The sequence below is a fragment of the Lepidochelys olivacea genome (genome assembly GCF_965140295.1).
Source record: "Lepidochelys olivacea isolate rLepOli2 genome assembly, chromosome: 1".
Lineage (NCBI taxonomy): Eukaryota > Metazoa > Chordata > Testudines > Cheloniidae > Lepidochelys > Lepidochelys olivacea.
This window is the reverse complement of record NC_140411.1, coordinates 145457448-145481250: the sequence shown is the minus strand read 5'-3', so window position 1 is coordinate 145481250 and position 23803 is coordinate 145457448. Positions and strand designations below refer to the sequence as shown.

General features: G+C 38.3%; 1 protein-coding gene across 5 annotated transcripts in view; it reads right to left on the bottom strand.

The window, feature by feature from the left end:
- Window positions 1–23803, bottom strand: part of POLA1 (DNA polymerase alpha 1, catalytic subunit) — a 353938-nt gene that overhangs the window by 291732 nt on the left and 38403 nt on the right. For all 5 annotated transcript variants that reach the window (XM_084617606.1, XM_084617605.1, XM_084617603.1 and 2 more), the window contains exons 11-22: window positions 21812–21924; window positions 21245–21361; window positions 15855–15929; window positions 13893–14031; window positions 9958–10112; window positions 7372–7456; window positions 5091–5152; window positions 4247–4336; window positions 2743–2859; window positions 1307–1482; window positions 729–858; window positions 137–256 (exon numbers count right to left, since the gene is read on the bottom strand). In XM_084617606.1, the coding sequence (XP_084473732.1) occupies window positions 137–256; window positions 729–858; window positions 1307–1482; window positions 2743–2859; window positions 4247–4336; window positions 5091–5152; window positions 7372–7456; window positions 9958–10112; window positions 13893–14031; window positions 15855–15929; window positions 21245–21361; window positions 21812–21924 (1379 nt within the window). The remainder of the gene's footprint in view (window positions 1–136; window positions 257–728; window positions 859–1306; window positions 1483–2742; window positions 2860–4246; window positions 4337–5090; window positions 5153–7371; window positions 7457–9957; window positions 10113–13892; window positions 14032–15854; window positions 15930–21244; window positions 21362–21811; window positions 21925–23803) is intronic.

Below are 23803 nucleotides of genomic sequence, written 5' to 3'. Positions count from 1 at the left end.
TGGATATAATTACTTTTTCATGTTTTCGTAAAGAAAATGATGTGCAAAGGAAAAAAGTATTAGTGTTTTTATAAGAATTTATCTAAAAAAGATCATGGAAGAAGTAAGTCAAAACAAGAATATATTTGGGACCCACCAGCTTCTGCTGAGGCTTTTTAAAAACTTGCTTGTCAGGCACAATATAGTCTCTCTCATAAAAAGCATGAAGCAGCAGGAACTCATTACGCTCTGATCGCCCACCCATCATTGTCCTTGACTATGGAGGAAAAAAAACAGAAGAATTCAAAACAAACTGGAGAAACCAAAATATTGATGCACAAAAATGAATTAAGACATAGATTTCAACCAGATACAGTCTTCTCATATATGCTATTTTCTTTTACAAGGTAAATATCTATTTTCAGGGTTATGTAATTTTGTTTGTGGGGCTTTTGCACCACACATAAACAGGTCTACCAAATGATACAACCATCTGTCCATTTCCACCTAAATACTTTCATAGCACAAACTCTAACGTCAGAAAGAAAAATCCCATGGAGGTCATCTAAATTTGAATGTACCCCAACTAATAGTTTTCATCTCTTTGAAGGACAAATGACGCACACTATTCACAGTGCATAGTTAAGGAATTTACAAGCACTGACTCAGCTGAGGCATTAACCATACCAAACCCAGAAAGCACAAGGCAATAGTTGCTTTTTAGGTGAAGGGAACGAAAACAAAATTACCATAACATTCCCAGAGATGTTTGTAATCTGCAGGGCTAGCGGAAGAACATTCAGCTCACACATGATCTGCAGAATGAATCTGGCATCTGTCCAGGTGTTCTCCAGCATGTACAGTAAGTGAGACGAATCACTGGAAAGAGAGGGAGAATGTCAAGTTTAAACCTGAAACATGTCGGTACGAATTTTGCAGAAGAGTAGACCTAAATTCTGTACAATGGCTCTAAGATCTCTTCAGTGTACCTGTGCCAAATTATGAAGCAAACTCATTTAGTTGCAAATAGTAATTCAAGATTGTTTATTCTATTAATGTACCTAAAGTAACATTTTCACACTGTATCTCTATTTGAACGACTAAGCCATGATCAGCAACACTGTTCTGAGAAACAGTGTTTGTAAAATACTTTTAAGATGAAAAACACAAAAGTATAGTACCCTGCTACTCAATCCCACATCTGCCTGATAAACCAAGTACAAAATTATATATGGAGACAAACTAAAAAAAATTAAATGCTGCGCCATTCCCCAACACAGAACTGCATTAAAAAAAAAAAAAAAAAAAAAAACACTGAGCAATATACCTGTACATATTTCTTATCTCTTCCGGTGGAATTGTTACCCTCTCGGTTTTCAAAATCTGATGGACCAATTCAGATAAATGGTAGCTCTTGCAACGAATTAATTCTTTTGCTGAAATTTCCACATCACAGATCATCCGACCACAGGCTGCATTCCTTTCAGCAAAGCCACCTCGACCCTTATCCATGCAAAAAAAAAAAAATAATAATGTAACATCACATACTCAAATATATGCATACGGGGCTTGATCCAAAGGCCACTCAAGGCAGTTGGAATCTTCCATTTAAATCAATGGGCCTTGGATCAGATCCTAAAGGAATTTTAGATATATTTCAGCAAAGCCTGTGGATATGAAGGACTGGGCACAGGACTCCCTTTAATAGCTAAGACTCAATCCTGCAAACCCTTACGTATGTGCTTAATTCTGTTATTATGTAGTCCCATTGAAATTTTACAACTCTCAGTAGTAAAATTAAGCACATGCATAAGGGTTTGCAGGATCAGGAAACTAAGAATGAATGTCTGGCATGGAATCTGAATTTTTTTTTTTAAAGACCATAATTTTTGCATATTAACAAGCAGTTTAGTAATTGACAGCACAAAAAAGTCATAAAAACAACAAGTGAGGAGAACAAAGACACATTGGTGGGGAAAAACAGGGAATGAAGTGAACACAAGTATCAGCAGATAGTGTGGTGAAGGGAAGAAGAAAGAGAGAAGAAACAAAATTGAATGTTTAACTTAAAGTGGAATTTTTGCTATCAATTTAATTAAATATTTTAATCGTGTTTATAGCTAATAAAAAGACAAAAATAACTCCTCCCCTTAAAAAAGTATTTCGTTTGTCTTTCCCCTACCTTTTCCAATTTCAAAGAGAGTATCTATGTAGAAGAAGAAAAATCCTTATGAAAAAGAGAAATTAAAACACTGAAGAGTTTTCTGGTTGTGATGAAAATAGAAAAAAAAAGCATAGGCCTATAAAAAAAAAAACCTATGTAAGAGGGAGGTGCTGTAGTTAAGTATTCAGAATGTCATGTTCTCAGAACAAGAACGTAATAAAACTAGTGAAATATAATTTAACTACTCTCTATGGGATGATTCACCAGTCAATCCAAGCCACATTTTCCCCTCATTATACAGTTGCACTAGACACAAAGACAAAGACATCTTTTCTCTATTACAGTTATTAATCTGTCATTACCACCATCTAGTTGAGAAATGTAAACTAAATTTGCCTAACTTGAAAATTAGTTTAGCTTATTACTATAATAAAATAGTCATACAAACATTCATTATGTCTGAACTGGGATGCAAGAAATCCAACATGACCAACAGTCAAAATACATCAGAGAGGCATTCAAAATACATTAGCTAAATTAATTCATTTTAATCACATGCAATGTAAAAGAACTTAAGAGAGACTTAAGCAATCTTTTACCCCAAGCTTTGGCATGATGGACCTCCTCAGTCGACCTATCTTGGACCAGTGAGGGACTTTGCACACATTAATTCTCTGCAGCAGCACTTCCAGATCAAAGCCATAAATATTATGACCCTTGCCACGAGAAGAAAGCAACAGAAAAAGGTTATAACAAATGCAAATTAAAGGACTTACTTTCATGTGTTTAAAAAAAAAATATAAAGGGCAAAGGAATTCTAATCTAATTGATGGCATCATCAGCATACCTCTTATTGGAAATTCTAAGGGAATTTATTCATCAGCAGTACTCATTAGTCCTGACATTAACAACACTGCTCAGCAGAATACTGAAATAAACTTTGTTTCATTATAATTGGCTCACAGTTCATACAGGTTCTTTCAATTTCATTCTCATGCCTCACAGCTAGTGACAGATCTCAATTTAAATTCTCTATTTAACCACATGTGAAGACATGTTTAAATAATTCCTTCTCCTTCCACTCATAAAACCCTCCAACTACTGATGTAAGTTATATATTCATGGTATCCTAGTAGTACCATATTCCATGCAGCATGGTACATAAAGGCAGAGTTCTTACATATTTAAAATCAAACATAGCTAAATAATGCCTTTTAAAGTTCAGAAATGCAAGAGAAATATAACCATTTGTTTCCTGAAGGTACTAGTCCCAATCCTCAGCTGAAATCAGAAAGAACACAGCACAACTCAGGAAGTGGGAATGCAGAAGTATTTTTAAAAGACACCTTTCTGCTCCCCTAAAGAAGGGTCATTGTGCACCAGGCTTAAGTCAATGGGAACTGCAGGTGCTTAGCTCTGAAAAATCAGGCCACTCAGTTACCTAACTTGCAGTATCCAAAATTTTGAAGTGTTGATATCAGCATTTTCACTGACAGAGAGTCTTTCCACAACAATTATAAAACTATTAAAGAGGATATTTGTTGCCAGCCATTATTAATTTTGCCAGCACTGCTCACTTCAGTAATTTGGTAAAAATAAATCTCACATTTCCCATATAAAGCATTTATCAAGTACAAAGAAAGGCTTATTTTGCCACAAAATAAACTTAACTGACCGATGGATTTTTAAAAAAAAAAATTTGTGTCTTGATTTTGGTATCAAACTATCCAAATGACATTAACAGAAATTACATGAGTATTTGGACAGATGATGAATAGACCCATAAGTATCAATATTCCACCTTCTCTGGTAACCCAAAAGCTTTTTTTTTTTTTTAAATTAAGGAGGGTCGTTATGTTTTTAATAATATTTAAAGTGATAAGGGCTACAACATACTCCTGAAGAGCAATTCAATATCACATGTGTAAGTATGTACACCTGCTCTATTTTATAACCACTAAAGCAAGTTAAAATCATGATGCAGAGTGAAATAAATGTAAAAGCTTTAAGGGCACAAAGAAACCAAGAATTATGTTAACATCTGCCCAGTCAACATATTTCTTAGTTCTTATCTATTAAAAAGTCAAGTTAATAGCTACTTACCACAATAATATCTGGGTCAATTTTGTGAATCTTCGCAAGGAAAAAACCCAGCAACGTTCTCTCCGTTGCAGCAATCTCTACGTTAGCGTTCTAAGAGGAGCAAGAGGGAGTACCTGGTTTCAATGACCCAATAAATACTAAAAGTTTAAAATAAAAACCCGATCCTTCACTGATGAGTTACAAGACTACAATAATAATAAACCACTGCAGAGTTTTTTCCTTCATAATTAAAGGCTTCTTGTTCTCATGCACATGACTACAGAAAGCTTTTCTCACATACCCTTTTCTGTTTTGCTTTCGGGTACAAGTGTTTCAAGAATCTTGCTAGGAGTCAGGAACAGCATGACAGTGCTACATATGATATACATAACATTTGCCCACAGGTTTAATATCACACACACAAAAAGAGTAGGTTACATTTTTGTTCTGCCAACCTTTTTAGTGCCTCTTTTAAAATGAAAAGAGGATTTTTGAAAAGAAATTTGGATGGACTTTACCGCACATGAAAATGAGAGACTAACACAACCAGCTTGAAATAAGTATAACAAAATAAAATACAATGTAAACTGCCGCACAAAGCTCTGCCAATGTACCTCAAATCTTACCTGCAACATTCTTCCTGAACCTTCTGAACTGCTAACTGTGCCAAATTATATGACAGTTTTGTAATATAAGTAGTGACAGATCAGCAGGTATGTTTTCAAAGATGATGTAAAGATTTGAATGTACATTTTCAGAGACGAAAGCTAGTGCACTAGACTGCTCCATGTAAAACTCTTCCCCCACAATTCAAAGGCAGTATCTCAGAAGGCATTCTATTCTGAATGTTAAGAAAATAAATTACCTTGCTTTTAATGATTTCTTTGAAGTCATAAGGGAAAATACAATCGTTTGGTTTGGAAATAACTGCAAAAGAAATCATAAGTGGTTTGGTCTCATTTGAGCATATGGTATGAAAAACAATGTCATTTGTTAGAAGGGTTTTTTTGGGTAAGATTATCTAAGAGTCTTTGGATCAACAGTCTAGAAGAAATGCCGCCTTTATCTTATTATGTAGTAACACTGTGCTTGGCACTGTACAAGATACAAAATGAAGTCAAGACCATGCCAAGACTCAACAACTGAATTAAAATGAAGCTATCTACTCTAAAACTAAATTTAAGAGTTTAAACTTGATTAAAAAGCTAGTTTTCTGGGATGGAAATTGAGTTGTCACTGAACAAGAACAGATAAGCAGAGGACAATCTAATCTAACATCTTGCTTTTAACAGGGACTTCTTTTTTATAGAAGTCTCAGCTATAGAATCATAGTATATGGTTGGAAGGGACCTCAGGAGGTCATCTAGTCCAACCCCCTGCTCAAAGCAGGACCAATCCCCAACTAAATCATCCCAGCCAGGGCTTTGTCAAGCCTGACCTTAAAACTATCTAAGGAAGGAGATTCCACCAACTCCCTAGGTAACGCATTCCAGTGTTTCACCACCCTCCTAGTGAAAAAGTTTTTCCTAATATCCAACCTAAACCTTCCCCACTGCAGCTTGAGACCACTACTCCTTGTTCTGTCATCTGCTACCACTGAGAACAGTCTAGAACCACTCTCTTTGGAACCCCCTTTCAGGTAGTTGAAAGCAACTATCAAATCTCCCCTCATTATTCTCTTCCACAGACTAAACAATCCCAGTTCCCTCAGCCTCTCCTCATAAGTCATGTGTTCCTATCCCCTAATCATTTTTGTTGCCCTCCGCTGGACTCTTTCCAGTTTTTCCACATCCTTCTTGTAGTGTGGGGCCCAAAACTGGACCAATGTCGAATAGAGGGGAACGATCACGTCCCTCCATCTGCTGGCAATGCTATGTTTAAAGAAATTTAAACTCTGCCATGGCTTTTGAGTTAAAATTACATGGATTTTGTTTTTCAGAGTGGTAGTTATTTTAAAAGAAATTAGCAATAAATAAATCCAATAAAAGTAAAACTATTAGATGTAGGGTTGGCAGAATTAGATTTTTTTAATAATTGACAGATAGTATCGGTATATTTTTAAGCATTTTTTCTATTTTTTATTTATTTAAATGTTCACGATTGTGGGAAATTATGAGGGAAAAATCAGGAAAAAAAGAGGAGGGGCAGGCAAAATGATTTAACAGTAGATGTTGAGATTCAAAAAGTTAAATCTTTGTAACTGTTAAAACAAATTGTCAACATCCCGTGTTGAAATATACAAATTAATATCCATAAATCATACTCTAGTAAGTTCCCAAGCAGTATTTTTCTTACTTTGCCTATCTGTAAATTTTGATCGTCATCGATGGAAATATTTTTTCATCATTTGTGAGAGTGGTGAAATTGATGTTTATCAACCTTTACCAATAAAAATCTATTCCTTGCAAGCCTAAACCCTAATTATATGTCATTAGCCCCATTCTCAAACTGTGCCATGGAGCACTTGCAGTTTACATGCTAGCTCCTGGACCCCTGCCTCTAAGGGCATCCAAAACTCTGCGTGACTATCAGTTGGGATCTGGGGCTACATAAAGGCATTCTGGGTTGATAATACAGTTGATCACACCCACATGCTCAACTGTGCATCTTTTAAGTTTTCATGTTTCTTAATTTCATATTACTGCCTTGAGATCTCAGTTCAGACTTTTAAAAAGGAACTGAATGAAGCTATTGCTGGCCCACTTCTAGCTGAACTTTTACTTTAAAAGACTGAACTGTTTTTAAATTAAATAAAAACTTTTTTTTAAAAAAAGCAACAAGCGAGAGGAGAAAGAGGACAGAAAGAGGCAGAGGATATTTGGAGGGAGGTTACTTTGCCTTCATAGAAAAACCCTAAGATTTCTACCAAGTAAATGGAATATCAACTAAGTTTAAAAATAAGGAGGAAACCGTTGGGTAGTGAAAAAAATCTATTCACCTCACCTAATTAACTCTCTCCCCACCACCACTCAGGCATCATACCATTACTGCTGACAGACAGTGGGGAAAGCGCTGTTCACATATAAATTCTCGCTTGTACTTCTTTCCAATAAAGATTTTAAAAATAGATATTAAAAAGAGTCAAGTGAAGTTATTGAAGCAAATCTTTAAAATTGCTCTACCCATAACCTGGTCCAGATACTCACCACAGAAGTGTGTCTGGAAAGGAGGCTGAGGAGGTGCTTTATCCAAACAAAATCTTTGATGGACTAGAGCTGCAACAGCCATGACCTACACCAAGAAATGAGAAATACTGTGATAATAAACACACTGATGTGCATCTGCATATTTACATCAGGTTAACAGTATCAAATTACCCCTTTCCTTCTATCCCTCCACTCTCTTTTGAACAGCCTTCTCCAACTGCTCCTCCTTTTTAAAAAAAGGCAATCGCCTACTTTACGTGAATTGCAGCTGCAAATTGCTGAAGTCTTCAGCATTGTTTATTGATCTTAAGTAGCACAAACCACCATTCAAGAAATACTACTATTTGATTTTGATATCAAATACAGAACTGGGTGGAGAGAGGAAACTCTGCTTCATGAAGGATTTTGGTATTTCAAAACAGAGTTTTGTTCAGATTTGGAACAAAACTCCAAAATTTTGACGTTTTCTGCAAATAGAAAATGAAGCGCCAGTGAATGGGGGGGGACAGAGCTTGTTGTCCCCAACACTGGGGCACTCTGCTAGGAGGACTGCCTCAGTGCCAGGAACTCTGGGGTGCCAAAAAGACACAAGCACTCGGCTTGCTGAGGAGCCAGAAGCCTGGAAAGAGCAGGCTCTTCAGCAAGCCACGAGACCAGCTGTTGAGGAGGTAGGCAGGCAAGCTGGCAGATTCCGTTGGAACTTGCTCTCCACAGAATCTTTCAATTTTCGTGAATTGGCCAAACTCTGACAAAAAACACTTTGCCGGAATGTTTCTGACCAGCTTCAATAAAAGAGTTTGTTGGAAACAGTACAAATAATCTGTACATATAATCAATACTGGTATCTTGTACTACAGGCTAGTAGGTCAGTATTAGCTTTAGCTTTTTTGGAACTTTATTCTGGTTAATGCAGGTTTTAGAAAGTTAACATGGTGAGAACAACTTGTTAGCATGTTTAAAATATAAAGTTTAAAGCATTTAATTACAGTGGGTAGTATAAAGCAGTGGTGGGCAACCTGTGGTCCGCGGGCCACATGCAGCCTGTCAGGGTAATCCACCAGCAGGCCACAAGACAGTGTTTACATTGACCAATGGCCAGAGACGTGCTGGCTGCTGGTTCCTGCAGCTTCCATTGGCCAGCAACAGTGAACCGCAGCCACCGAGAGCTGAGGGCGGCCATGCCTGCTGACGGTCAATGTAAACACTGTCTCGTGGCCCACCAGTGGATTACCCTGACGGGCTGCATGAGGCCAGGCCACAGGTTGCCCACCACTGGTCTAGAGTTGTCAAGGTTCCTTCCCCACTCTGAACTCTGGGGTACAGATGTGGGTACCTGCATGGAAGAGCCCCTAAGCTTATTTCTACCAGCTTAGGTTAAAAACTTCCCCAAGGCACAAAATCTTTGCATTTGGACTAGGGTAGGCTGCCACCACCAAGCGCTCTAACAAAGAACCGAGGAAAAGGACCACTTGAAGTTCCTCTTCCCCCAGCAATCCCCCCAAGCCCTTACATCTCCTTTCCTGAGGAGGCTTGAGAACAAACAACTTGAGCACAGACTAGCTTGGGTTTCTTAGGACCCTAAGAACACAATCAGATTCTTAAAAAACAGAACTTTAATAGAAGAACAAAAAGAAAAGAAACACTCTGTAAGATTAGAATGGAAGATAATCTCACAGGCAGTCAGATTCAAAACAGAGAATCCCTCTAGGCAAAACCTTAAATTACAAAAAGACACAAAAACAGGAATACACATTCCTTCAACACAGCAAATTTACAAGCCAAAACAAAGAAAACCTAATGTATTTTCTAGCTAGATTACTTACTAACTTTACAGGAGTTGGAGGGCTTGCATCCTTGATCTGTTCCTGGCAAAGGTATCACAGACAGACAGACCAAAGCCTTTTTCCCCGCCTCCAGATTTGAAAGTATCTTGTCCCCTCATTGGTCATTTTGGGTCAGGTGCTAGCGAGGTTACCTTAGCTTCTTAACCTTTACAAGTGAAAGGATTTTGCCTCTGGCCAGGAGAGATTTTATAGCACTGTATATAGAAAGGTGGTTACCCTTCCCTTTATAGTTATGACAAGAGAGTCTATTGTTGTGGTATTCTATCTTGATGAATAAAAAGTGGCGGCAGCATAACAGCTAGTATGAGAGTTTAAATCTGTTTCCCATTCTGCTTTAAAAATTTGTTTATCAGAGGCAATCCTTTATTTTACCCAGAATACATAATGCTTAAAAGCCACATTATTGGGTGTATATAATCTGTTGTGTGTTTCTTTAAAAGAAAAAGATTTATTTAGTCTTCTATAACCAAAGATTGCATTTTGGGGTGTTTTCCATAAAAGAACAAAATTTTATATACAAACTGAGACCCTGATCTTGTAATGAGCTCTGAGCAGATGGACACATCAGCCCACAGAGGGGTTCACCTGCACAGATCTCACTACGGAATCAGATCCACAGAATCAGGTCTATTGCAGACATCACAATCAAGGCTTTTTGATTGGTGAAGTTTTTCCAGTTACCAATTCTTACTTAGCATATGCCATAGAAAAAAATCAATCACCACCAAAACTGATGATTTACCTCATGCTGGTGAGTCTTCACATTCTGAATTGTCCTCATGCTGAGAGACATGATCACAAGAGGAGGAGGAGGAAGATCTTTAACTACATTCACCAAGTCAGGTTTCAGGGCCGTTGCCTCCACCTTACACCAACTGACTGAATGACTCAAGGGCTCTGTGGAAACAAACGAGCCACTTACAAGAATGATAAGGTCATCATGAGGAGAAAAAAAAAAAAAAAAAAAAATGGTTACCTTACAATAACTGGCACTCCAAGTTGTTCTGTCCCTGCATATCCCTTTAAGTATGCTTGTGAGATGAAACTCATCTAACAGCTGAATACCAGGTTATTAGTGAAACTGAAATGTCACTGAAATGTCTGTGCCCTGCTTGTCCTCGTGTCCCCTAACCAAGGGCAGAGAAGCCGTAACCATCAGTCAGTTCCCTTGCTCATTCAGAATCTCCATTTAAGGGAGATTCTGAAAAAACAGGGAAGAAAAGTAGGTTGTAGGATCCACACCGACAAAACATCATGAAAAAACAAAGTTACTATAAGATAAGTAACGTTTTTAATTCTTTGAACATTTGTCCATGTGGATATCACCTCTAGGTGACTGGCAAGCAGTGTCCTATCTGGAAGGTTGAACTGAGGAGTCCAGACTACCACTAACTAATCAGCTATTTTAACACTGCCCTCCCAAATTTGGTATCTGATCTTGCAGCCAGGTCAAGGACATAATGTTTAACAAAAATGAGAGGACTATTTGAAATGGCTGCCTTGCAGTTCTGAGAGAATGGGGATGCTTCCTTGTCTGCTGAAGCCTGAGCTCTAGTCAAATGGCCTGTGATATTTAGAGGAAAAGGAACAGCAGCCATATGACAGAAAAATGAAATACGCTAGGTGATCCATTTAAATAATCTCAGAGGAAAAAATGGCATGTCCTCTGGAATCACCACTTATAACAACAAAAAAGGCAGGGGCATTGCTGAAAATGGGCTTTGTCCTGGTCAGGTAGCATAGCAAGACCCTCACTACAGCTAAAATATGAAGTTTCTTCTCCTCTGGATAAGTGTGCGGTTTTGGAAGAAAAAGAGGGAGACTAATATTAATTTAACTGAAAGTCTGACACGAGTTTGGGAATAAATTTAGGACGGCTTCTCAAAACCATCTTATCTTCGTGGAATGTTATACAAGAAGGGTTGGCCGTGAGACTTTGGAGTTCACGGACCCTTCTGTCTGACACAGTGGGGATGATAAAAAGATATCTTGAGAGTAAGGTGGTATAGAGTATTCAGAAGAGGGTTCAAAGGGAGTCCTCAAAGGACAATATTATGATCCCATTTGGGAGGTGGCTTCCTAAATCAGTGGGAAGCGGGAAGCAATTCTTAAAAATCTGGATGCAGAAGTGTAAGAAAAAAACAAACATGACTCTGGGTGAGTGGCATGCCGAAATTACTGCAAGGTGGGACTGTAACTGAACAGAATGAGAATCCAGAAAAGTGTAGATGGATGATATAATTAAGGATCTTGGTAACAGGAATCTCCAAATGGATCAAGGTTGTGCTGGGCTGCCCAAAAAGAAAATCTTTTCACCTGCGAGGAGTACATTTTTCATTACTCATTAGGGACTCCTGCTTCACCACAGGATTTCTTGTGCATATAACAAACAGTCTCTGTCAGTGGCACTTAACCCAGCCAACATGCAAGCTTGTCATGTGTAACAATTTCAAGTCTGGGTTCAATGTGACCGTTGTCCTATGATATTATTTCTGAACAGTTTGGAATTGCTATTGGAGGCTGAGTTGACATTTGGAAGTGACCCATTAGCCAAAAATGCCTCAGCCAACAAGGAACTATCAGGATCTGCTGCATTCAGACTTTCCATATCATCCTGGATATTAGAGAGAATTAGAGGACATGCATACAGGAGACTTTGATTCCGCCATATGCCATCCACATGGCGGGTAAGCTGGGGCTCTGAAATGAGGGATTCTGGACTGGAGGAATGAATCATCTCCTGATCTTGGAGAGCGATGAGGTGAAGGCTCGCAGCGGCACTGGATGGGGAAGAAAGCATGGTCAGGAAAAGGTCTCCTCTATCTGCAGTGCTGATCTCTCAGGCAACGTCTGTACCAGGAGCTGAGACATTTGAGTCAGTGCCGGATGACGCGCACTCAATAGCAAAAATGGTATGGGAGAAGAGATAACTTCCATCACCAATAATGCAATAACCAGAACAGTTAGTGACACTATCAACTGAGGAACTATTTCAATTTTTTGTAGGAATCCGTACCAGATGTAGGGACCAGAGTAGCCTCAGAGCCCTTCAGTGCCAAGAAGAAAGTTGAATCAGTGTCACTTGCCCCTTTAGTATGAGGACTTCACTCTCCTCCAAAGAACTGAATGTAAAAGAAATAGCTCTCCTGAGGCCTCTCAACTTTTCCTTTCTCAAGGAAGTAAGATCAGTACCAGATTTGATCCAATGTTCTGATCTACCTTAGCTCTGTGTGGAAGAGGCAGTACTTGTCTTTGTTGCTGGAGCAGCTAATAGTACTGAGCATGTCTTTGGCTACCAAGGCTTTTGGCCAGTCAGTCCCGAATTTGACTTCTTACTGATACCAGCCTTTGCAGCTGCATCCTGGATATCATGGGAGCACACAGACTAAGAGGTGGAAAGTCCCATCTTGGAGTTCCATGCCCATTCTTGTGGGTCTGAAATGCTCCTCACAGGCTGCTCCAGAAGACACAATTTTAGCCTCTCTCAATTTTCTTGTTCTGGAGAACAGACAACTGGCAGATGGAGCATCAATTAGGTACAAGGCTCTCACCAAGACAAAAACAAACTGTCTAGAAGGGGAATAAGCCAGTCACAAGATGGGCAGGATTTGAAGCTGCTATTTTAAGTGGTTGTGGCACAAGGTGCTGAGAGAAAATAAGGTGTCTTTTAAAAACACAGAACAAAGAAAGAAAAAGTTGAAGAAAACACAGGAGATATTTAAGGAATTAACCCTAACAAGCTAGATAAGGATAGAGAACGGACTACAGGGCAGCAGGCAGACACTGCCTGGTTCCATCTCACTGCCAAAGCTGGTAAGAGAGAACTAAGAGATGGTTGCAGCTGCTCTGCCCTTTATGCCCTGTGGTTGCTGGGAGCATGAAGACATGTAGGGAGAAGGCATGGCTCCAGAGACACTAATGTTTAAAGATTCTGAATGTGTATGAGGTGCACATGCACACAGAGTAGGATCCCCATAGACAAACACTCAATCAATGACTTAAGTTGAAAGCACACTGGGTGTTTCCAACCATGTCATTTTGTATAAACTACTGATGGAGTAATTTGTACTGGGTGTTACCCAGAAACAGTTCCAGAACTCAGAGTAAAGTTAAAATTAAACACTTATGATCAAACACGGTCTCTGAGCCAAGCATGGCGATTGCCACAGTGTAAAATGTTACAGGAATTTAGGCATTACTGGAGCTAAACGGACACTCAGAACCATTTAGAAATTTGGTCGCAGAATCAAATCAAGTTTTTCCTTCCCTCTCCTCTTTAAGGGGGAGTATCACAAGAAGCCCAGTTACCTTACTACTGTGGTGCTGTTGCCCACTTTTGTATAAAAAGTGACATTCTGAAGGATCAAGTCCCAAAGAGCACAAAACAGAGAGTACAGAATTGGGGGGAAAGGGTGAAGGAAGCGAGGGGAGAAATCAGTTCAAGAGCTGTCAACATTGAAAAGAGACCAATTAAGCAAATCTTGCTTGCCTCTCAAAATAAACTGCTTTCTAATAGGTCCTGTTTATGAAATCTAAACATTGCTTCTCAGAATACGGCCCTCAAGAACTTCTGAAAGATTTGACAAAATAGAACTGTACTGGTCAACTCATCTACTATCCCCCTCCAAATTTATTTTTCAGCAATTTATTAAGTATTTGACATGCAAATCCTCATACGTGGATTTTTTATCTCCAGCCAGCTTGGTCCTTTGATCTTCCTACTCATCAAGAGAACTTCCAGGCTAGAAGTGTTAGTTCCAAATACATGAGAAAATGTCTCTCCTTTCAGATCTTGAGGAAGCCGGGGGAATTCAGCCTGACATAATCAAAAGAAAGGGATAAGTCATTTTATTTAAAAAAAAAAAGGGCATGTCAACATATTATGCTCAAGCAGCAGTATAAACAAACTAAACCATATCTGAAATGTGCCAGTTTCACATGAGTGAAACTCCATCACATCAGAATGTATTATAGCAACCCAAGAAGTATCAGACTATTGTTTTAACAAAACTCTGCATAAGTAGGTTTTGGTGGATTCCATTTTTATCAGTAAATATCTGCAAACATCAATTTCACTGAACTTACACAAACCAATGAAAAAGTATTCCCATCAATAACAACAACTGAAATGTACCGATATGAAAAGTAAGAAAAATGTTGCTTGAGAACTTAGAGTCAGAATCCACTGAATTTTAAATTAGGCTTGTTACAAACTAGTGAATGAAAAGTAAAAACAGGTATGGTTTGTTGACTTAAAGATATTTACTCTGTATATTTTGATATGTGATGTTAACAATTTGTGTTTTCATGATTTATAAAGCTTAACTTTTTGAAACTCAAGGTCTACTGTAATTAAAAAATTGTCTGGCCTCTTCTTTAATTTTCCCCAACTGTGAAAATTTAAATAGGAAAAAAAGAAGAAAAAAAAATCCTTAAAAATAAACCCATATTATCTGTGGAAATTATATATTTAAAAAAAAAAAAAAAAAGGAAAATCTGCAAGCCTACACATAAGCCAGGAAATTGATCCAAAAATGTAAATGCCAAAATCTGTGTCTATATAGGAAACAAGAGTGTGCTGGTATCAGCCATGACCCACATAACTCAACATTTTTAATATAGAAACTGCTTAAGTAAATACTGCAAGTTAATTATATTGTTTTATGCATCTGACAGCTTTCCAGCTACAGCCACTGTTTGCAGACCAATAAGATTAGAATGCTCCTGAAGTGCTAAAGCAGCATTTTGGGCAGCTAACATGCATTTACTTCACCCTTCAGATATGACCTTAATCCCTGCAAAGTGGCTGAATGCATTAAGATGGTGCCTTTAATGTCCCCTTCTCAGCAATTAACAAAATGTATTTAGAAGGGAACACTGTCAATTTGAAACCTTGTCAGTTTTTTTTTTTAAATGATTAAAATTTGTTGTTACTATCCCTGTCCCAGAGTCCCGCTGGGAACTTGTGGGTCTGTCACTCCAAGTTTCTCTTGCCCAGGAGCCTCATAAAAGACCAATACAAATGATTAAACGGACTACACACAAATGTCCTGCTATCACAAGGCACTTAAGCATATGCCTGATTTTAGGCTTGAGAACAGTCCCCTGTGGGTGTTTAAAGTTACACACATTCAAATACATTGTTTAACTGAGCCCAAATGGCACAAAAGTAAACAAAAAAATGAAAAAGAAAGCCTGACTAATCAGGAATAGATATCTCCATAATTAATAAGTCATTAACATTGATGGATGAAATTATTGTTTTAATTTCATCATGTTTTATTTTTTGGGGAGTGCAGCTAACACCGAGATATATAGAAAGCTTTAGTAGATCTATGATATACGGATTTAAAATGTTTTAATTTGTTATTCACTTTCAGTTTCATTGTAATTAACTAGCTATGGCAGGGACTGGCCAGCACATCAATGATATAAGGAAAACAAGCAAACAAAAAACACTAAGTTAAATAAGCTTCAAAAGACAAAATTTTAAAAATAAAAAGCAACTAGTTTACACGTTGTGAAGTGGGTGTAGCCATAAATAAGGACAAAATTATGTTAATATATGTACTTAAATAAGATTAAGTTCAACAGAACTATTCCAGTGATGTGGCCTCTAATCAGATTAGTTTTACTCACCAGGTACCTAACTTCTAGGTAGTCAGACTTCACTGGAACATCCGGGATCTCAAAAGCATAATTCTTTTCAACTTTCTATGCAAAAGAAATACATTTTAAATACTATGTATTAGATGCTAAGATTTTTTTTAAAATATCAGCATACTGAACATTCTTCCCAATAAGAGAAAGAAAGGAATAAAAACCAAACGTGATGCAAATGCTCATTCATCTGATCTCATTACTCTCCTTACAGCAGCTAAATAAAGCAGCAGCTTTATTATTGGACAAGTAGGTCTCCAACGTCATGTTCATAAGCTACCAGCGATGCTAAAGCAGGCTGCAACCACACTTAGTCCTTGTCTGCACTCCACTTTTAGCGTTAAAACTTTTGTTGCTCAGAGGTATGGGGGGAAAACCCCATATGACAAAAGTTTTAATGATGAAAAGCACCAGTGTAGACAGCTCTCCATCCCTCGTAGGGAGTGGCTTTATTTGGTCATCAGAAGAGCTCTCTCCTGGCGAGTGGCTACACTACAAAGAGTGGCTACACTACATGCCTTACAATGGCATGGCCGTAGTGGCACAGTCGTGCTGTTGTTAGGTGCGCAGTGTAGATATAGCCTTACTGTTCAAAACTATGTTAAAATTTCCTGGAGGCTAAGGATTCTGGATTTGCATGGCTAACCTATGCTATTGCACCAGCTGGAGAACAGCACATTGCAGCCATTATGCAAATGGATGGTGAGGAGTCACTTGTGGCGTGTGTTATTTGTATTGCCAGAGGTCCTACTGGCCCTAGTCATAAACCAGGACTTGTCCACTACTGTCTTGTCTTTTTAAACACATAGGTTCAAACCACTTCTTGTGAATTTAACCTGACTATGGAGTAAAAGAGAGCATGTGAGCCCCTCTGATCAGAATTACAGTGACGTGTAAAGAGCCATAAAAATGCTATCTGCCCATGAAGTGTTCCTTTCAGAGATTAGACATGGAGAAGCAATGATTGGCTGATAAGTTTCAGACTGGAGTCATGTTGCTTTCAAATTGATTTGTTAAGAACTTGCCCAACTTGACTTGAACAGGCTCCATTCCTGCCACAATCAGTGGCAGGTGTATGGGAAAATGCTATGCCTTACAGAGTCTACTCACAATCCCAAGTTTGGTGTTGGCAAAGCTTTGATGGCCACATATAAAATTACTGCCACAAGCAATGGTGTGCTAATGCCAGATGTCATCACTTCTCACAGCATCTCCAATATAACCAGTGATTTAAGTTACTGTTATTTCCAGTAGCAGCCAGAGTGTCCGAGAAGCCCCGCTGGGCCCACATAAAAGGTGGCATGGCAGGAACTTCCCAAGTGTGACGGTTCTGTTGGCAAAGCTTACCCTTTACTGTCTTTGTGTTCTGTACAGCACCTAATACAATGGGGTCCCGGTTCATGAGTGGAGCTTGTAGGTGTTACAATAATACATATTATTCTCTCTCACTATCTAATACCTATTATATTTCTTCAAAGTGTTACAAAAGTCATTCTACTTGGACAATTCTGTGTCCATGAAGTTACTCCCAGCACAAAATTAGTGTTCCCATACATCCATTTTGGATCATCTTTTAAAGTTTCCCAGATTGATTCTAAGACTTTACAGTTTACTTTTTTAAAGCACGCACTTCCTTGATTGACGTTATCTTCCCTTTGTTCCAATATAAATTATCGGGTCATGGATTAGATGTAGTTCTATTGAGCGGGTCACATCAGCTTGGTATGTAGCAATATTTTCACTTAAATACTTTCAATCATTTTTTTAGGAGAGGTTTTTGAGCAGTGCTGCCACAAAAGTGCAAGCGCTGGCAGCTATCAACTGAAATTTACAGGATTCTTGTCAGTTTCACCGCCGCTATTCAGAAAATCTTGTCAGTTTTACTACTGCTAATCACATCAATTTCAGTCAGCAGCTGTTGGGGTATCCAAGATCATATTTTGTTTCAGAAACATCATGTGTCAGTGTTTCCAAAAATGAAACTTATGGAATTTCCAGTTTCTGGGAAGTTTCAATTTTTGATCTGAACTGGAACAAAACCAATATTTCCCACAAACCAGAAATCCTGAGTTTCAGCCAGCTCTGCACATAGCCACTGTAGCTTTGTCACTTCAACATGAAAACAAAGAAGATTAATTATTTCCTCCATTATAATCAATTTATTTTGAAAAAGGCATTGGTATCTGAAGTCAACTTGCTATAAAATTAATGAAAACTTCCTCCAAATATTTCAAAAATAGCACTGTTAATGGATGAACTGAATATAAAACATTAAAGCTACAGGGCAAAATTTTAGAGCCAATCCTTTTTTTAAAAAAAGTCATTGTTTAAGCCTAATGGTCTTGGAGAAGCTAATTTACAATTTTAAAATCGACTTCAAGGAAAGCTGTATTTGTTTCTTAGGCCTAATCCTGCAGCTCCCATTGAAATCAAAGGCAACTTGAGCGAGAAGAATTTCAAAGAATTAGCAAACTTTCATAGACTAGAAAGCAAGCCTTTTACTACTGTAGTTTTGTTTATTGAAAGATAAAGAACAGGCCAAGCATGTTTTAATACTGAAGTATTAATGCCTCAATAAAAGGCATGTTCTTTGAAAAAAGTTCACAAAGATGCATATCATATGATTGAAGGTATTAATTTTTCCCATCCTTTTTTGGCAATGCAGGAACTATGATTGAACACTACATAAGCATACTTTAGCTAAAGCTTTATAGGAGACCATTCCCCCTAGCCTTCCCCATCTAGCTAAAGTCTTAATACACACAGAAAAGTCAATTCAGACCTGGTAGCAAATTCCCATCTGAACAGTAAGATACAACATTTGCTTGTCCTCTCTCAGATCAGTATTTCGTCTTCACACAGAAGGCCTCTGTTTGATATCTTGCTATGCAATGAATAAAGCTATCATCATCATGTTGAAATACAGGCCTGTCTATACGGACAAGACTTGTACTGGGGTAACTGCAACACCCAGTTTAGACACACTGTGTCTGTATAAAAGAGGGTTTTGCACTGTGGCTTACCCCACTTTCAAACATCTATAATCTCTACCCGCAGTTGTATCTTTATTTTAATCTTTATCATCTTTTCCCGTATCATCTTTTAACTGTCACTTTGCACGTGCACAAGTTTAAAAAAAAAAAAAAAAAAAAAAAAGAGTTCTTCTGATCCTTCAGCACCTTTTCAAAGGACAATCCAAAGCATATGCTTCCAAGTCACTGTTATTGAAGCCCGCTTCATTAAACTTTAGTTATTTTCTCAACTTCAGGGTTCTTCCTGAGCAGTGAGCTACCATATCCTTGCTGTACACCCAATCTTAAACTACTCACCTACATCTCTCATTTACAAGTACATTATAATGAGAACACACAAGTAGAAACAGTGAAAAAAATTCAAAGGTAAACTTGTCAGAATTATTTTGATCATAAGAAATTCTTAAACAGATGAAATGTGTGTTGCTGGAATGTGCCAAAGAATCATACAATCTGTCCACTATTGAAGGCTGAAAATACTGCACTGTTACATATTTGCTGCACAGATGTATGATATTTATTGGGTGAACTTGCTATTTAAGAGGCATTTGGGAAGCACTTGCATTTGCATCATGCTTTAGAACATTTAGAGTTGTCCATCAATATTTTGATTTTCCCCTCATTTTACACACGTGTTTTTATTCATTCTTCCTCTGTTTTCCTCTGCCTTTCAAACCACTTGCCAAACATTTTACACAAGGGTATAATGACAGCACTGATCACTAATCCAAGAAAATCAAAACTAATCCCAAAATTATACTGTAATTCTTTGTGAACTCTCAACTTGATACTCCAAAGATACTCCAAAAAGTAGGAAGAGCCATCTGAGCACTTAATTGAAGAAACATGATGCTAGCACTGCACTCATCTTCATCCAAGACTGGACTGCAAAGACACACTTGCATTTTATCCACACATATTAAAAGAGGGAAAAGGGAAAAAAAAGTTAATGAGTTTGTTTGTGAAGTGATTGAATAAGCTTCCTCACACAGCTCAAGCAATGCTCTTCAGTCCAGATTTGTGATGCCCTTGCTAGCACAATTTCTGCATATTTTGCTTTGCAGAACTGTACCTTTATGAACAGATTTCTCTGACACCAATTCTATATCCCACATCGTGTCTGCCTCTATTTTCCGATAGAGCAACCTTTTCCGTTTCACCATTCTCTTAACTACTTGTGGAGTGGCTCAAATACGTAGAGGAATCACAAATGTCAAGCACAACTAGTGATCCAATGAACGGTGTAGATCTCAAGATGGCATCCTAATCCTAAAGGGAATGTTATCTGCCTTATTAATGGTTTGCAGTACAGTAGTGTCTAGAAGCTCCACCCAAGATCAGGACCCCCTAATATGCTAGGCATTGTACAGTCACATAATAAACAGTTCCTGCCCAAGAAAGCTTAAAGTCTAAAGAGAAAAACAGATAAAAAGTGGAAGGGAAAAAATAAGCAACAAGGTGAAACAATTTGTTCAGTGTCACAGCAGGTCAATGGAAGAACCAAATTTCGAGTCCTAGCCCAGTGCCCTATCCAGAGGGCCACAGGTGGTTTTCCCTCTTGTGCTCAATATTCGTTACAAAAATTAGGATGTTTAAGAGAAATGAATATTGGCAGTCCAGAAATCAGTACTGTGAGCATCACAAAAGGACTGCCATTTAGTTGCTAGTTCACCTGGGCATGTATATTTTCTCTAATAAGCGAAGCCATGTTGCGTGTATCCCTCAGCAAGCTTTGGGCAAAAAGTGTATTACAGCAAACAGGAAGTGCTACATAAATGTACTACACTGACTTCTAGTATATGTGGCAGAGATGGGGAGGAAGAAGGAAGACCCTGAAACAGTTCCATTAGTGGTTTGGGGTCCACAATATAGAAACAAAACTGATTCACAAAGTTGTGTTGGCTAAAACTGTTCTATTAACTAATCCGTTGGCAGGATTTTAGCAGGGTTTGACATTTATAATCATGATGGCACGTATACAAACTGTTTGGTCATAACCATATTTGAAAACTGCTTTCAATGTAACAAGTCGTAGTGTGAAAAGTCAGGATACAGCCTTAGATCTCAACATTCTGCCATTAATCATATTTGCTTTGGGGTTAAAATTCTGTTCTATACTAGGCCCATCTCCAAACTCTGCTTCACTTATTCTTGAGTTGAGAAAGATTCAGTCAGTCACTGCTTGGCGGTTACAGGAAAACAGACACATGCACGCCAGATATAACTTTGCCTTTTCCACCCACACACCAACCAGAATTGCTATCCACTGAAAGTTTTCTGCCCTCCGAAAACAGAAAAATAGGAGGGGATTGAGCATGATGTACAAGAGAGACAAACCTTGGATCTGAACTTCATGATCTTGTATTTTACAGCAATCTGGTCATTAAATTCTTGGTAGACATTCACCATAGTCACAGGATTCTCCGTCTCTTTACCAGAAGTTAGGTCCATTTGCTTTAAAGACAGTCAAATCAAATTATTTCATTTACAGATTCTGACAACATTGAATTTTGTTGGCTTGTTAATTTCGTTAGAGTTGTTTTAATGGGTAAACTTGACATACAATCAAAGCTTGTAGCCAAGGAATGTTATGGCACCAAAATATATTAGTTCACAAAACATCAAATTTATGAAATACTACTGAAAACAGAGGACTTGGAAACTTAACATGGTAAGCAGGAGGTCACTCAAGAAGACTGCCACCATTAGTTTCAGGTAAAGGAACTGTCTTTTTCTTAGCCACGTCATTATAGCTTGAAAATCAGGGATATTCTACTCTGCTTTTCGCATGATGAATATCACATTTGCAATGATCAGCACAGCTTGTTTCAGCCATATAAACACGTCAAAAGGCATTTTACTTCACTAGCTTCCTATCAGCAGACCACTGAAATTCAGGCCTACCATCTCACGTGGCAGTAGATAGATAGTTCTCTCAATATTTTTCACTGTCACACAACAGCTGACATAGGTCTCTGCTGATTCAATCCACACTTTACCAAACAGAAATACCACACCTGAGAAAGGAAGAGAAAACTAGATATTAGGGAACCAAAAATTCTCAAAGACGCTGCTAGCAGAAAAGCTGCCATTTTAAGTATAACTAAATAAAGATTAATTCATCCCCAGGACCAAAGTAATTTCCAATGTGTAGTCCTTGAACAGTTCCATCTGCTGACAGTTCCTTACTCAGTTCTCCAAAATTAAGACTCCTTTGTACCCAATGAAGTCGGTGGAAGGCCTTCTGCAATCCACTGAAAATTTCACTTAATAGTATTTATCAGCTTCAAGTCCCAAACTTACAAATTTTAGCAGCAATAATTCCCATAGTAAAATCCAGAAAGTTTTATATTTGACAATTCACTACTCAAAAAAAAAAAAGCACACAGAAAAAACAAGACCCCACAAGTACAACAATCTTTCCTACAACTCCAGATCAATGAAATCAATGAAATAATTCCCCTGCCCCAAGGGCTCTCTTGCACCGTGCTGGTCACCTGTCTTTTTCCAGTGTGTATACGGGGCCACTAGGAGGGTTAGTGAGGAGAGTTCATTGCATTCAGTATGCCGAAAGTACCCAGCTCTACATCCCCATCACATCTGACTCTTCTGGAACAATGGGATGCATTTCCCAATGCCTAGAAAACTTAGGTCTTGTATGACAGCTAGCTGGTTGTGACTCCATCCAGGTAATAGAGAGAGAACAGTGAGGCTAGGGGAAGCAACTGGAAGTTGGTGGAATTTACATCAGCACCCCTCACAAAGGGAGTGCGACAGTACAGTGGACAACTTGGGGATGCTATTAAATTCAGGGTGCTCCTGGATGTCCAGGTAACAGGTGTAGCCAAAACAGCTTTTTCACCAATCTTTTCTTTTCATTGTGGACCTTGCCACAATTATCCACATCTGTGTCACCGCAAGAGTAAGGTATCACGAACCAGCTATAATGCACGCTACATGGAATTACACCTTGGAAATATTTGAAAATTGAAGCTAGCACAGAATGCTGCAGCCAACTTAAGTGGACTTGTAAGATGGGAGCACATTAAACTAGTGCTGTTACCTTTCAATCAGCTTCTGGGTAGAATTCAGGAGTTTGGTTTTAACTAGGCTTGGAAGGATTACATTTTTATTCGTAAACGTCAATTTCACTCCGCCCTCCACCCTCCCCCCCCCCACACAAATATTTCTATTGATAATGGTAGATTTTAACAGACAGTAAAAATTAAGAACACTGCTGCTCAAGAACAAGAATGTTTACTCTGTATAGTCTGACATGATGTCAACGATGTGTTTTAACATTATACAACATTAACAAGTTATAAAGCCTTCACTTTTTGAATCTCAAGATCTTCTGTCATTCAATCACTGTCTGACTCCCCACTGTCATCTGAACCTCTTCCCATAATCTCCCACAACCATGAAAATCTACATTGATAAAAAATTTTAAAAATGCTTCAAAACAAACATTTTATTCCCCACCCAAAATTATTAAAAAATAAAAATCACATTCCGATAAGCCTAGTGTTAACCTATAAAAAAATCCCTACATAATTTTGGACTTGGTTACTGGAGATTTCTCTCTCCTCCTCCAACATACTGCCATTACTGAGATTAGAGGGGTGGGAGCTGGAGCTCCTTCAATAATAAACAATTTGGGGGGGGGGGGGGGGAGGAAGACCTTCAATTTCAGGACTTGCTCCCTTGATCTACCAGAGCCCAGATTCTCTTTCTCCCCCTCCTCCTTCATTAAGCTTTTAATAAGGGTGTGAGCTAAGGTTGAGATATTTATGAGTAATTCTTGGTTTCTTCTTAGCTTTTTAAGCTATGGGACAGGTGACCAGAGCACCAGATGGACACCTATTGTTTTATTTTATTATTCATTTCTTCGAATTT